This window comes from Ursus americanus, chromosome 9 (genome assembly GCF_024610735.1).
Source record: "Ursus americanus isolate L20-20 chromosome 9, mUrsAme1.1.p, whole genome shotgun sequence".
NCBI classification, from domain to species: Eukaryota; Metazoa; Chordata; class Mammalia; order Carnivora; family Ursidae; genus Ursus; species Ursus americanus.
In genome coordinates, this window is record NC_142135.1 from 3,417,466 (window position 1) to 3,430,851 (window position 13,386).

Genomic DNA, 13,386 nt, shown 5'->3' on the forward strand with positions numbered 1-13,386 from the left:
GAGCTGGCCTCTCTGAGCTGAGATGTGCTGTAAGTAAAACACACATCAGATATTGAGACCTAGTATGGAAAAAAGAAAGAAAATACCTGTTAATCTTTTTTACATGTCAAACTGATAATATTTTACATATATTAGGTCAAATAAAATATTAAAATCAGTTTTAGTTGTTACTTTTTAAAATGTGGCAGCTAGAAGACTTTATGTATGTGGCTTACATTTTATTCCTGTTGGACAGCGCTGCCCTAGTGCGCAGTCGGAAGCTTTTATTCAGTCTCATCCCTTCGATTTGTAGGTGAGGTGCTGGACCTGGAGAGGCAGCAAACTAGGAGCTAGCTGAGCTGAGCGCATAGTGGAGCTCCTGCCTCCCGGGCTGGGCACTGTGCACGGTTAGGCCCTTCTTCCCACCGATAGCTACGGTGTCCGATCCCTCGCTTACAGCCAGGCAAGGCGAGCGTCAGGTGTCAGAGGTGCTACCAGGGACTTCCCAAAGAGCTCCTTCTGCACACGGCAGTGTGTTTATAGTCTCTGTGTTACGGGGGGTCGAACAGAGCAGGAAAGGTCAGCAGCTGAGCTTTGCACCAGATCTGCAGATTACCCTCCTGGGCCCTTTGCTTCCCCGCCCTGTCCCCTGCACTGTCTCCCTGTATCGTGACCACTGTGGTGTCCAGGCACAGACGACACGAGGTTCAGGTGGTGATGCTTTGCCTGGAGGAGGTCCCCTGCAGTGAGGGAGAGTGTGGGGCTTCGTGGCCTGGCACCAGTCCCTCCTTCCCCTCCTGTAGAGTGTGGACGAGGGTCTTGCAGGAGAGGACTGAGTGACCTCGGGTCATGCTGGCAGAGTGCCCGCTGCAGAGCAGGTGCTCAGCGTGTATCTGGAGTTCACCTGAGGTCAAACACTGACTTGCTGTTGGTAAGAGCTGAGAAAAACAGGCCCGGGCCAGCCCTGCAAGTGGGAAGCACGGAGCGGCCCAAGTCCCACCTGCTGTGATGCTTTGCAGGGTCTGCGCTGGTTTTCATTTCCTCACCAGACGTGTGTGTGTGTGCGCCTGAGGAAAGGGCACGTTGCGCCTATGATCTGTACTCAGTCCTCGCAGTGGCCCTAAGGTCAACACACCAGTGCTCCCCTTTTCCACCATGGAGCTGGGGTGGTGAGGCGGAGGAGCCCAGGCCGCCGCGAGGGGCAGCGCTGTGCGGCGCACCAGGCTCTCTCCAGAGCTGGTCCAGAGCGGGGTGGCCACCGGGTGACATTCTTTTACCACACGGGGTGCACCGTGTACAGCCCCCGCACTCCCGAGCCACCGCAACCCGTGACCTGGGCAGGGACCGGCTGGTCCCCGCCGCACAGACCAGTGGGTGCACGGCTGAAGCCTTGGAGGCAGCCGGGGACCCCGCTCTTACCCCTTCGCTACACGAGGCACCGGTGACATTTTTGTAGTCATCGACTTCTTGGGTTTGAGGTTGCAGACCCACCGGAGAATGCCGGCCTGTTTCTGCTGCTTGAAATCCATGCTCACAATTTGGCGGGAGTAACAAGACTGTCTTGGGACAGTGTGCCGGCTGGACCGGGCAGTAACGTTAGCAAGTGTTTCTTGAGAGCCTCCATGTGTCCGGCATGGCCCTAGGCTCCGGAAATGCAGCAGTAGATCACACTGCCCTCCTGGTGGGACCGTTCTGTCCTCCGTGTGCTGTAGACAGCCAGCTTTTGAACTTGGGTGACATAGTGACACCGGTGACCTCAGATCAGATACGCTCTCCCGTCATCCCCGCTGGTCCATTGTTGCTTTCACTGGTCGACAGCGCTGTCATTTTTAAAAAACAATTTGGAGCAGAAACAGAGCCTAGCTCTGTCCTGCAGCTCTTGGTAGGAGTGTCCAGCTTGAAATGAGACCGTAGTTCACAGCTCACAAGGAAACATCTAGGTGAAGGCTGAGGTTTGGGTGGCACGCTGACCCCGTCCTTAGGCCCCGTGGCAGATTTGGCCGCTGCAGGCCCCTCACCTCCCTGTAACACGAGGTGCGGGCGTATATTCCCTGGAACGTTTGCCCGGGCCTCGAAAGCCCACGGGAGATTCTTGGACATGCAGTGTTGTAGCTGTCAAAGTTATTTTTGTTCTTGTGTGTTTCTAATTTTTGCTTGTTCCTCTTTTCTTTCCTTTTCCTTTTTTTTTCTATCATACCGCCCTGTGAGTATGTTGTTGGGTCTGAAAAGGTAGGCTGTGAAGATACCGCATTGAAAGTAGCTAGATTTCCCTGTGTGCTGCCTTCTGGCTGCCTTCACCGCTTGAAACCAAACACTTACTGCTTCCCAGATCCGTCCATTACCCTGGTCATCTTTTCATTTTCTAATTTAGAAAATATTTTGCTTTTTTAAGCACGTAACCCATTGGTGTTTAATATCTGTTAAAATATTTGCTTTGGGGAACTTGTTTGGTCTTAGTATTTGGTGGCAAATGAGCCCTTATTAATCTTTTCTGTTTGGAGGATGTGAGATGCTCATTGATTTCGGCGGCTGCACAGGGATTTTTCACGGGGTGTTTTAACCCAGAAAGTCCAAGACTGCAGTGCCTTGCTTGGTTCTGGCTTTGGAATGAGCATAGTAGGCCCATGTTTCATGGCTGTTGCTGTGTGATGTGCATGACAGAGCTTGTAGCCCGGCGGCGGCCGGTGCGGGGTGCCTGGCTCAGGAGCGTGCTGGCCACAGAGGGACGCTGTCGGAGGACGCAGTCACCAGAGGCCTTTCGCTTTCACCTGGAGCATGCTGTTTCTTTATTTCACCCTAGCGGCCATCCTTCATAAAAGGGCAGAAGCTGTTCTATCATCTGTCTTTTGCTGCCTTGACGAGGGCGACTTTTCTAGGTATGAGGAAGACATGGCCTTCTAAAGAGCTAGTCCATTTGGATCTTGTGGACACAAGGACCTCTGTAGTTGACCATAGCTTGCTTTCTGCTTTAGCCAGGAGGCATGCAGAGCCGGATGTGTGGGCCCCTAGCTGCACCAGCCTTTCCTTTTGACCCTGTATGGGTGGGAGATAGCTCTTTCTCTCTTTGTTGAGGCTCGTGTCTGTCACTGACAGGCACGTCATTAGTTTGCAGCCGTGAAACGCCAACATGTAACCAAGGTCAGGCCTAGAGGGAGAACCTTTGGCTAACCTAGCTCCTTGTGTTTTTCCCTGGCCCAGCTCACCTGTGGGAACAGGTCTGGCCCCCACCACTGTGCTGGCCAGGAGGCCTTGTTTCTTCTTTACTGCTGCTCCCCATGTGAACACTTTCTTCCTTCATTTCCTTTGTCTCAAGTGAGGCAGGCTGGACCTTCTGTAAGATTTCCTCACATTCTAGGGTGGGAGAACAAAGCAGAAATAAGTGTAGCAAGTAGGAGAAATTGAAACTTCCCACCTGAGAAAATGCTGGGCAGGGATGCTGTGATGGCCGGGCTGAGACCTGGACCACAGGGCCTTTGTTGTTGCTCCCCAGGCCCCGGGGGACTGTGTGAGAATAGCTTTGCCTGGGCTCCTCCCTTCCCACCTGCTCACCTCTGGCAGGTATGTCTCTTAACGGGAGCTCTTCTAGACCTCGGACCCTCAAAGTTCAGATGACAGGAGAACCATGAGCCCCTTTTTCTGGGCCGTCCTCTTGGCCTCTCCCGTGTGAGACTCAGTGTGCCCTCCCTAAGTGTCCATTGCCAGGAGAGACCTCCCGCTCTTTAGAGGGCCGTGACTCAGCACACGCTTGCTGTGAGCCTGCAGTGTCCTGCGCTGGGTCCTGTGGAGCAAAGTGAAGGAATGCATAGGGACAGAAATGTCAGGACTTGTACCTGATTATGGTGTGGGGGCAGGGCTGAGGAAAAGAGGAAATCAAGTAAGAAACTCAGGGTTTTGACTTGAACAGCTGGGCATGTGCTGGGGCTCTCTGGTGGGGACGACTGGGAGGTTTGTGCTGGGGGTCGAATTCCAGAGTAAATGTTGGACATGTTTTTTAGATGCCTATTTGACATTCAAGTGACAGTTTCCAAGAGGCAAATGGATTTATGAGGCTGGAGCGCAGGGAAGGAGTGGACTGGAGAGACAGGCCGGGAGTTGTCAGTATGTGGCTTGTATCTAGAACCACATATGTGGGGTGAGCTCCTCTAGCGAGGTGTAGACTGGGGCGGGAGGAGGGGCTGGAGCTGTGACCAGTGGGTTGGAGGAAAGCCCAGTCCCATGGAGGTTTTGTGTGTCATTCTAAGGAGGCTGGGGTTTTAGGAGCTGCCGCCATTTATCTTAAAAGAGCTGGCGGGCAGGGCAGCTACTAAAGGAACCCGAAGGGAATGGTGTGTGGGATCTGTGTCCTGGGAAGACGGCTCCTGCAGCAGGAGGGTGGAGGTGAGCCTCCTCCGGAGCCAGGGTCACCTGGGGTGGGGGATAGAGCCCCTCTGGCCCTTGAGGGAGGGCGCAGAGGCCTGAGGAGCAGGGAGTCCCAGCCTCTTGCTCTGTCCGTCCTGTGGAACAGCAGGCCCCTCGGCTCTGCTGGGAGAGGTGACGGGGGATTGGGAGCAGGAGCTGACATGTGGAAGGATTGTGGGATAGTTCTGGAATAGTCTTTCCCCCAAATAAGACTTGAAAAAACCGTCTTGAGTACAGGGGTAGTTACTTTGGAGGAAGCAGTTCTTTTCTGATCCTTCCAAGCGTGAGGCACTTGGTGGGACCAGAGAGCAGTAAGACGGGGTGTCACGGGGGAATAATGCCAGGTTCAGGGGAGAGGGGGCGGGGGGCGGGGTAAGGTACCCATGAGCTGTGCTACCTACGTGTGTCAGTATTGTCGACCTGGCCGCCTGCTGAAGGTCGACAGTTCTGTCACTGGAGGGAAGTGTGCGTGTGGATGCTGAGGTCTGCTCCCGGTTGGAACGGAGAGCACACCAGGGAAGTGACCAGGCGCTGTCCAGCTTTGGGGGAGGAACCCCGAAGTGCAGCTGTGTGAGCAGGCTGTAGGCCTCCTGTCTCCCGTGTGCACAGGCGCGCGTTCCCTGAGCTTCTGTTCAGTTGACGTCCTTCTCTCCTGTTGTACGTCAGGGCAAGACACAGAGTCCCTGCATGGTGCCTTATGTTGCCGGCAGAGTAAGATATATTCACGATGGTGAAGTGGAACTTCTTTCCCTGTCAAGTCCAGTGGCTTGTGACATGCATGCGAGAATCCTTGGATTTGGGACTTGGGCTGTGTTTTGCTGTTTGTTCCTCCCTTCCCTCTTCTCATCTCTTTCTCCTTTTCCCAAATGCTCTCAGAGAGGCCATGGTCTTTTTTTTTTTTGTTTTAAGATTTTATTTATTCATTTGACAGAGAGACAGCGAGAGAGGGAACAGAAGCAGGGTGAGTGGGAGAGGAAGAAGCAGGCTCCCAGCGGAGCAGGGAGCCCCATGCGGGGCTCGATCCCAGGACCCCAGGATCACGCCCTGAGCTGAAGGCAGACGCTTAACAACTGAGCCACCCAGGCGCCCCGAGAGGCCATGGTCTTAGTAGAGGGGATGGACAGAAACCCAGATAGTATCAGTGCAGTCGTGTTTGGGGAGCAGCCCCGCCGAGAGCTAAGGCACATTGTGAGGGGGGTTCCAGGACACAGAGGGCTCTGGGTTGAGCTCTGAAGACAGAATGAGAGTGGGCCAGGGGAAGGGCCCAGGAGGGTGGCTCTGGTGGCAGGAGCAGCCTGGGCAGGGGCCTGGAGGCTTGGGGTGGGGGGCATGAGGAGAGTGCCCCGTGCAGTGTGGTCCATGTTCCAGGCTTTGGGGGGAGGCTGCTCCTGCTGGGGAGGACCCTGGAGAGGACCTGTCCTGCAGGGCTTTGGAGGAACTTGCTTTTTATTAAAACTGACAACAGAGGGGGGCTCCTGGGTGGCTCATTTGGTTAAGCGTCTGCCTTCGGCTCGGGTCATGATGCCAGGGTCCTGGGATCAAGTCCCGCATCAGGCTCCCTGCTCAGTGGGGAGCCTGCTTCTCCCTCTGCCTGCAGCTCCCCCTACTTGTGCTGTTGCTCCCCCTCTCTGACAAATAAATAAATCAAATATTAAAAAAAACCTGACAACAGAGGGAGGCAGTGAAGGGTGTCAGTGGGGAGGGGCCTCCCGGAGAGGTGTTTGTGGGTTTATTCTGCAGAAAGCAGGGGTTGGGATGGGCAGGAGCGGCTCAGTCCCTTTGAGACCCATCCAGTTGTTTATTCATAACAAACGTGTTTTTGAGGGTCCAGGGGAGAGGGATGGATGCACAATAGTAAGCAAAATATATTTGCCTTTTTGGAGCTTACAAATGTGGACGTCGATTCAGCATAGAATGTTCTAGGAATGCAGCAGGGGCATCTAACCCAAAGTGCAGAGGCAGGAGGCAGGGAAGGCTTTCTTGAGAAACTGACAGTCGAAATGAGCCCTAAGGAGAGTGTGAAGCAGTTAGGCAGGAGGTCACTGGGGACCCTCGTAAGCAGTAAGGTGAGGCTGTAGAGTGCAGGGCAGTGGGAGGAGGGGAGGCAGGGGCAGCGGGAGGGGGGCTAGAACTGTGCTGGGGAACCTTGAGGGGTTTGAAGCAGGGGAGTGACCTAATCAGATTTACAGTGTGGGGACACCTCCCCCCCCCCCCCCCCCCCGCCCAGGGGTATGTGTGTGAGTGTAGCAGGGGCCCTGTGGAGTGGAGGTACCCAGTGGGGGAGGGCAGGGTTGTGCAGGTGTGGTGTTTTCTTACGGGGAGGGCTTGTTAGTGGGGGCCATCCTCACACTGCCTCAGGGCTGGGCAGGAGACTGGCGTTTCCTCTTCTCTCTCTCCCCTGCCTCATGTGAGGATCTTAGTTCAGCCAGTGCTGGGAACAGAGACACCGAATTCCAGGGCAGCCAGAGCATTTGTGGAGCTCGTCAGAGTTAGATCTGGAAAGATTTAACTTTGTATTGGGTTTTGTCAATAACATTCATTTAGCTAGAAACTTCACATGTTTTGGATTTCCATGGGGGTTTTATTCTTGATGTGATTGCTTTCTCAGTGAGAGAAAATTTAATACAGCTGCTATTTTTCTTGGAAAAAAGCTTATATTTTAAGAAATTTAATATTTAAAAGAATAGAAATATTTAGAAATGGGAAAGGAAGATTTTGATATAGTTGTTTTGGTTTCTGAGTAGATAGAAGCCTTTGCATTATTTAACAGCATGTCCTTGCCAATATTTAAGGAGCTGTTGGTGATGCCCCAGGCCCCACCCCCTCAAGGTATTACTGGAGCCGGCTCTGAAGGAGCGGAGATGAAGGTCTTGTGTGCAAAGCCAAGTGGCTGGCCTTTGACATGCAGCATAGCTCTCTTTATAAAATAATAATAGGTTTGAAGTGAAGAAAGTGGAAAATAATTGATTTTTTTAAAAAAGCTGAAACATCAACTTTCTTGTGCTGATGTTATGATAGAAAAATTTGTGAAGGAAGGTCCTACCATAGGATTGTCTAGGTGAAATGCACAGAGGAAGTCACATGTCCTTGTTACCTCTAGAAAATAACTTGGCAGGTGTTTGTGGAGTCAGGACCATTCCAGCTCCCACACTGGCCATGATGGTTGCCGCCTTTCAATTATAGAGCCTCAAGTTGCCTTCTTAGCAGTTATTTGTAGTGAGAGAGTCCAGTAGTGCTTCGCCAGTGTGCTTTGGGGGCAGAACCTGTGCGCTAGCAATGACACGTGTCCGTGCATCGTATTTTGTAGACATTACAAGAAGCGGTGCCAAGGGCGCATGCGCAAGCATGTGGGGGATTTATGCCTCCAGGCCGGGATGCTGCAGGACTCCTTGGTACATTACCACATGTCCGTGGAACTTCTCCGCTCAGTGAATGACTTCTTGTGGCTTGGAGGTAAGATCATCTCATGCAGATATCAGATATGTCATTTGAAATAAGGGAAAACATAGAAAAATGCTTCTAAAAATGAAGGGTGTGGGAAGAGAAGCAGTCGGCTGTCTGGTTGTTGTGGGGGATCATCTGAGGTAACTGTCCCACCTTGTCTACTGCCTAGTCCCCACCCCCGGGGCCAGAATGAGGTCCTGCTGGCACCTGCGTGCACTTCCTTGACGATGTGCTGCCGTTCCTTGTTCCTCCGGGCTTTTTTTGGTTTGTTTTTGAGCACATCTTGCTCTCTGCTTAGAATGTCATTCCCCTCCTTAGTCACGTCTCACTCTCATTCTTCAAAACCTCGTCTGTATATTAGTGATGAATGGATCAACCACATACGGTATATCCATTCAGTGGAATGTTATTACGATGTGAAAATGTTGGACGTTAAAAAAAAAGGGAGGTGGGGGTTGGAGGAATGGGGTGACTGGGTGATGGGCATTAAAAAAGAAAAAAGAAAAAAAGATGTGAAGATGTGGAAGGTGACAGCACAGGGAGTGTAGTCAGGAATAGCGTAATACCCTTGTGTGGTGACCGATGACTCCACCTGTCGTGGAGAGCACTGAGTAATGTACGGAACAGCCGAATCAGTGTGTTGCACTCCCGACGCGAATACCCCGTTCTATGTGCCCTGTGGTCGAGTAAATGAAAGACATGGAGCTGAAGGAAGTCCGGAGCCCCCCAGTGTGGGCGAGCCTTGATAACACCACGTTAAGTCCGAGGAGCTGGACACAAAGGGCCGCCTCTTATCCAGAATGTCCCGAAACGTCAGGGGAGTGATGATGACCGGTTGCCACGGGCTGTGCGGAGGGGCGTGTGAGTGCTGGTGGCTGTGGGACTTCCTTCTGGGGTGATGAAAACATTCTGAAATTAGGTGGTGGTGATGGTTGCACACCTGTGAATTGGACACTGCTCCGTGGGTGAGTGGTAATGCTATGTGAGTTACCTTTCAATTTAAAACACTAAAAACGGATTAAAAACCTACGCCAAAGAAGAGCCTTCTCTCACCCCTCCAGGCCGTGGGTGCCTGCAGTGTCCTGAACGGAGCCCTGCCTGTTAAGGAGCTAGGCTTCTGTGCTGGAATTGTGTGTTTACGTGCGTTTTCCCCTCGGGGACCATCTCGTGGGGGTGGAGTGGGAGGCACGGTTTTTGTGCGTCCATAATCCACCTTATTGTACGTGTCCTGTAAGTGCTTGTTAAACGTTGTGTGAGTGAGGAGTGAAATAGGCTTCTTTCCTGGACAGGGGAGTCGGAGAGCCTGTCAGCTGCTTATGAATACAAGTCGGAATGAAGTAATGAAGTCAGTTCTTCAATAGAAGTTTAGCAATGTGCCGTAGAACACATTACATACAAGAAATTCTTAAAATGGACTTCAGTTTCAGAATTCGGTTTCTTAAAGAGGCTAAGATTGATTGGTGGGCTATATCCGTAACATCGGGGCCCCTGCAGCAGGCACGTGCCCAGGGAGAAGGACCCCACTCCCGGGGGCCCACAGAGCGGTAAGCTGGGTCGCGGGCCTCCTGAGGCCGGGGCTGTGCTGTGGGCCGCTCCCTCCGGCAGCTGCTCGTGGCCTGTGGCGCACTCTGCCGCGGGCCCCGGCGGACTGGAGGCAGAAGCAGACGGGCGAATCCAGCTCCCGCGGACCAAGCCAGACATTAAAGACATTTGTGAGAGTGTAAGACTGTGCTGCTCTGGCAGCATAGATCTTTGTTCTGGGAAATAGTGTTCCTACGAATGTGACACATAAGGGGCTTCCTGTGATTTTAAAAGGCATGAAAGCATATTTAAATCTTTCTTTAGCTTTACTTTCAAATAGGGTAAATATCTACAGATGTTCCCGGCACAAACAAAAGCCCTTTGTGATCCTCAGTGATCTTTCACAGTGTTCGGGGCGCTCAGACCACCACGTTTGAGGAACGCTGCAGAAACGGGTGAACACTGTGGCCCGACGTGTCAGGTCCGTGGCTCGGCTTGAGATTCTTAGGCTGTGAGTGCCCACATAGACGAACAAAACGTGGCTGCCTTTGAGGAGGAGACGGGCTTACAGGTGTTTGCTCCGGGGGAGATGCGCTGAGGGCGTGTGATGGGACGAGGCGCTGCGGTCTTGCCCTGCGGGTCTTGTTTTCGAGTGTTTTCAGCCCAGGACATTTTGGGCTGCCCAGCTCCACAGCATCACAACCTGACCCGGAGCCTGCTGCGTGGTGTGCGCTGAACTGTTGGTTAGAAGGACGAGGAGGCTGGCCCATGTCACGTGTGTACTCAGCCTCTCGGGGAGGCCTGTGTCTCCTCAGAGTGTCGGTGTTGCCAGCTTGGGTCTGTGCCCGGAAAAGGTGATGGGTGGCATGTCCCGTTTGTAACCAAACCAGTGATCTGTAGGTTTGATCTTTGTTTTGGGGAAAAAATGGGCATTTCCACATAATTGAACAGTTCAAATCATTCTCAGCCACTGCAGTTTGAGCTCATATGGGTCACTAACCCTACTGATTGTGCTTTTTTTTCCACACCCAGCCGCACTTGAAGGGTTATGTTCAGCTTCTGTCATCTATCACTATCCTGGTGGAACTGGGGGTAAGACTGGAGCTCGGAGGTTCCAGGGTAGCTCACTTCCTGCTGAAGCAGCCAACAGACACCGACCAGGTAAGCTCTGCACTTTCCTTCCGCCTGGACTCACGGTCTGTAAGCAAGGAGGCGGGGGGTATTTAATTTATTACATTTCCTTCTGGGTTACACCTGAGTAATGTTCAGGTGAAATATAAAATCTGTTGAGTCAGAAATTTTACATGAGGCATTTTCTTCTGATTTTATTGAATATTGATCTTATGGAATCTTACTACTAATGGGTTGCGTGATTGGTTGATTTCTGGAACACTTGAATAAAATCTCTTGGTAGACTGACCTCAGAGTCCTGTGTCTGGGTCTCTTTCTCTTTTTTCGTGTATTTAGGGAAGCTAGCCCCAGATGTTGACTTTAACAGCTAATTCAGGGCCTGGGCTGTTTCTTATTTTCTGGTTTGATGAACTTCTCTTAAAAAGTTAGGTTTGAGTTGCTTATGTTTGTCAGCACCAATGAACAGTGAAACATCTTCTCTGGACGGGCAGACCCAAAGTGCTTTTCGAGTGAACTTGACCCTTCTGACCCTTAATGAATGACTTGTGGCCTCAGTCATGAAGATAAGAGCAAAGAACACAGAGGCCAAGGCTTTACGCACAATTGTTAGGTGTGTTTTGATTGATGAGATGTTTAGACACCTTTTCCCTCGAAGAGAAAGCCCAGAGTAGTTAATGTGTATTGGATAGGGACGTGGCCTGAATGCGTGGTTTCTGGAATTATACCTTCTCCCGCGACCGACAGAGAGTGCACACGGCCTTGAGGAGTGGTTTACTGCGGCTGCACAGCTGGAACCGGGTCCACCTTTTGTAGGACTGCTCGGGTGGGTCTGTCATGGATCTGGAAGGTATTTTATCCTTCCTCAGTGCAGCTCTCCTCCTGATTTCCGTGGCCCCCCACTTACGTCAGGGCAAGGGGAAGCAGGCGGAGAAGGGAGTGGAGTGTGAGGCTGGGCCTGTCTCCCTGTCCTGTGCTCCCATGACTGGCTCGGGCTGTGCAGGCGCCAGGCCTCCTCCCGGCTCAGGTCCTGCTGGCCCTGCTGTTGGGGCTCCGCCTTCTTCCCCCACCCGGCCTTACTTGCTCCTGAGAAGACCAGCTCCCCTGCTTTCTCTGGGGGGGCCTTTTGTTGGAGGTGGTTGTTTCCCCTGTGATTTGAAGAGTCCTAAACCTGTCGAGACTGTCCTACTGATGGGATTAGTGAGACTCTAGACACTTTTTAGAGAAATGTTTCATTTTCCCCCTTTGCTTAATGTAGGCAAAGAAAAGGTTTAAACTTTTTTTTGAAAAACTGCTTTGTCTGCAGTAGAGAAATGTCTCTATTTAGCTTTGTAGAGTGTAAAAAGCTCAGGCTCTCCCGCTTTTGGAGACAGCCGGTGGGAACACGGTGCAGTGAAGTCCAGGCGAAGGCAGACAGAGCACACCAGTCCCGCTTTACTGCCCCTCACGCAGAGAGGGGTCCAGGTCCGTCACCGCGTTCCGCCTCGTGTGTTGTTTTATCTTGCACGGTGACTTCCGGATTGTCTGTGGCCCCCTTGTCTTACGACAGGAGTGTATGGCATCTGCCCTCTGGGGTGAAGACCAGACAAGCTGATTACCCAACAGTCTCCCTTGAGTTCCTTTCTCAGCAGCAGAAATGCAGATGTCATTTACTGTTAATGTGACCTGAAGTGTTTCATCTCTTGGTGCCTCAGTTTCTCTATCTGTAAGACGGGGAAGGTAGTGACAGTGCTTCTCCCGTAGGGTTCTTGTGAAGGTGTGTGAGATGCACACGGAGACCACCTGGACTCGCCCTTCGCAGCCCTGGATAACTGTTAGCGGCCACATCAGCCAGAGTGTTAGTGTGGAGCGTTAGGTCGTTTTAAGCCTTGGTGAGATGAATTCCTGAGTGTGGTTAGAAGACTCTCGACAGCTCGGACCCAGGCTGTATGGTTTTCCAGCAGACGTCCTCATGTTGAGTTATCGTAGTTTCAATAGAATTCTGTCATCCCCTCCTCTTTTGCTTTAATTCTCCTTTTGTATTATTTATTTTTTAAACTTTCTTAGTATCCGAAAGTTAGAGGCCACAAATTCTTTTTTTTCTTGGAGACTTGCATATGAACCTCTAACTCTGTAATAAATGGACAAAACTTGGCTTATTAAAAAAATCACCAGGACATTCTGCAATCTGAAAAGAAATGCTTATTGACTTCTAGATGTTTCTTCTTTGCAGTTACTTCTACTCTTTGGTCTGTCTTAGTTTATTAATTGTCACCATCATCATCATCATTATCAAAATAGCTATGAATTAATTATTCTGTACCTACCTGGCCAGGGGCTGTGCTCAGTGCTCTCCTTGCGTCCTACCTCCTGGCAGGCGTGGGAGGGCATGTATCCGTGTCCCCTCTGTGCAGTTGAGGGATCGAGGCTGAAAGAGATACGTCCCTGGCCCCCTGTCGTGCAGCCGGTGGGGGCTGACTCCGGGCCGGGCCCAGGCTGGTTTGAGTGCGTGGCACGTGCCCTGCTGCTCGGCTAACCAGCCCCCCACTGACTGGTTTCCCAAACATCGGTGCCAGACTTCAGTGGTCTCCGCCTGACGCGGCCTTAAAAGAAGAGATGTCTGTGAGACTATGAGACAGAGGGGCAGAGATTGAGACTGGACACTTCACAGTTGCTTTAGTCTCAGCCAACAACGTAAAAAGTTAATATTTTAACTCCATAAGCACTAAAAATAAAACATTTAAAAAATGATGACAGTGCAAAAGAGAAGTGGGCTTTGAAAATCCAGCCACTACGAATGACTTAGTGCTTGTTTTTCTCTGCTGATGCTTGTTGGGAGAAAAAGTTATACAGACTGAATTGGTTTTATGTAGTCATGAGTACGGAAGAAAAGATTAAGTTAGTGAATGTTGAGAGAAAGTAACAGTCTAGGCTCTT

General features: G+C 51.5%; 1 protein-coding gene across 10 annotated transcripts in view; it reads left to right on the forward strand.

Moving 5' to 3' along the window:
- The window catches only part of TRAPPC9 (trafficking protein particle complex subunit 9), a 596,424-nt gene that overhangs the window by 42,817 nt on the left and 540,221 nt on the right, over positions 1–13,386 (forward strand). For 5 of the 10 annotated variants that reach the window (XM_087864581.1, XM_087864580.1, XM_087864585.1 and 2 more), the window contains exons 3-5: positions 2,178–2,208; positions 7,685–7,830; positions 10,375–10,503. In XM_087864581.1, the coding sequence (XP_087720707.1) occupies positions 2,178–2,208; positions 7,685–7,830; positions 10,375–10,503 (306 nt within the window). The remainder of the gene's footprint in view (positions 1–2,177; positions 2,209–7,684; positions 7,831–10,374; positions 10,504–13,386) is intronic. The other 5 variants (XM_087864584.1, XM_087864587.1, XM_087864588.1 and 2 more) reach the window with 2 other exon arrangements.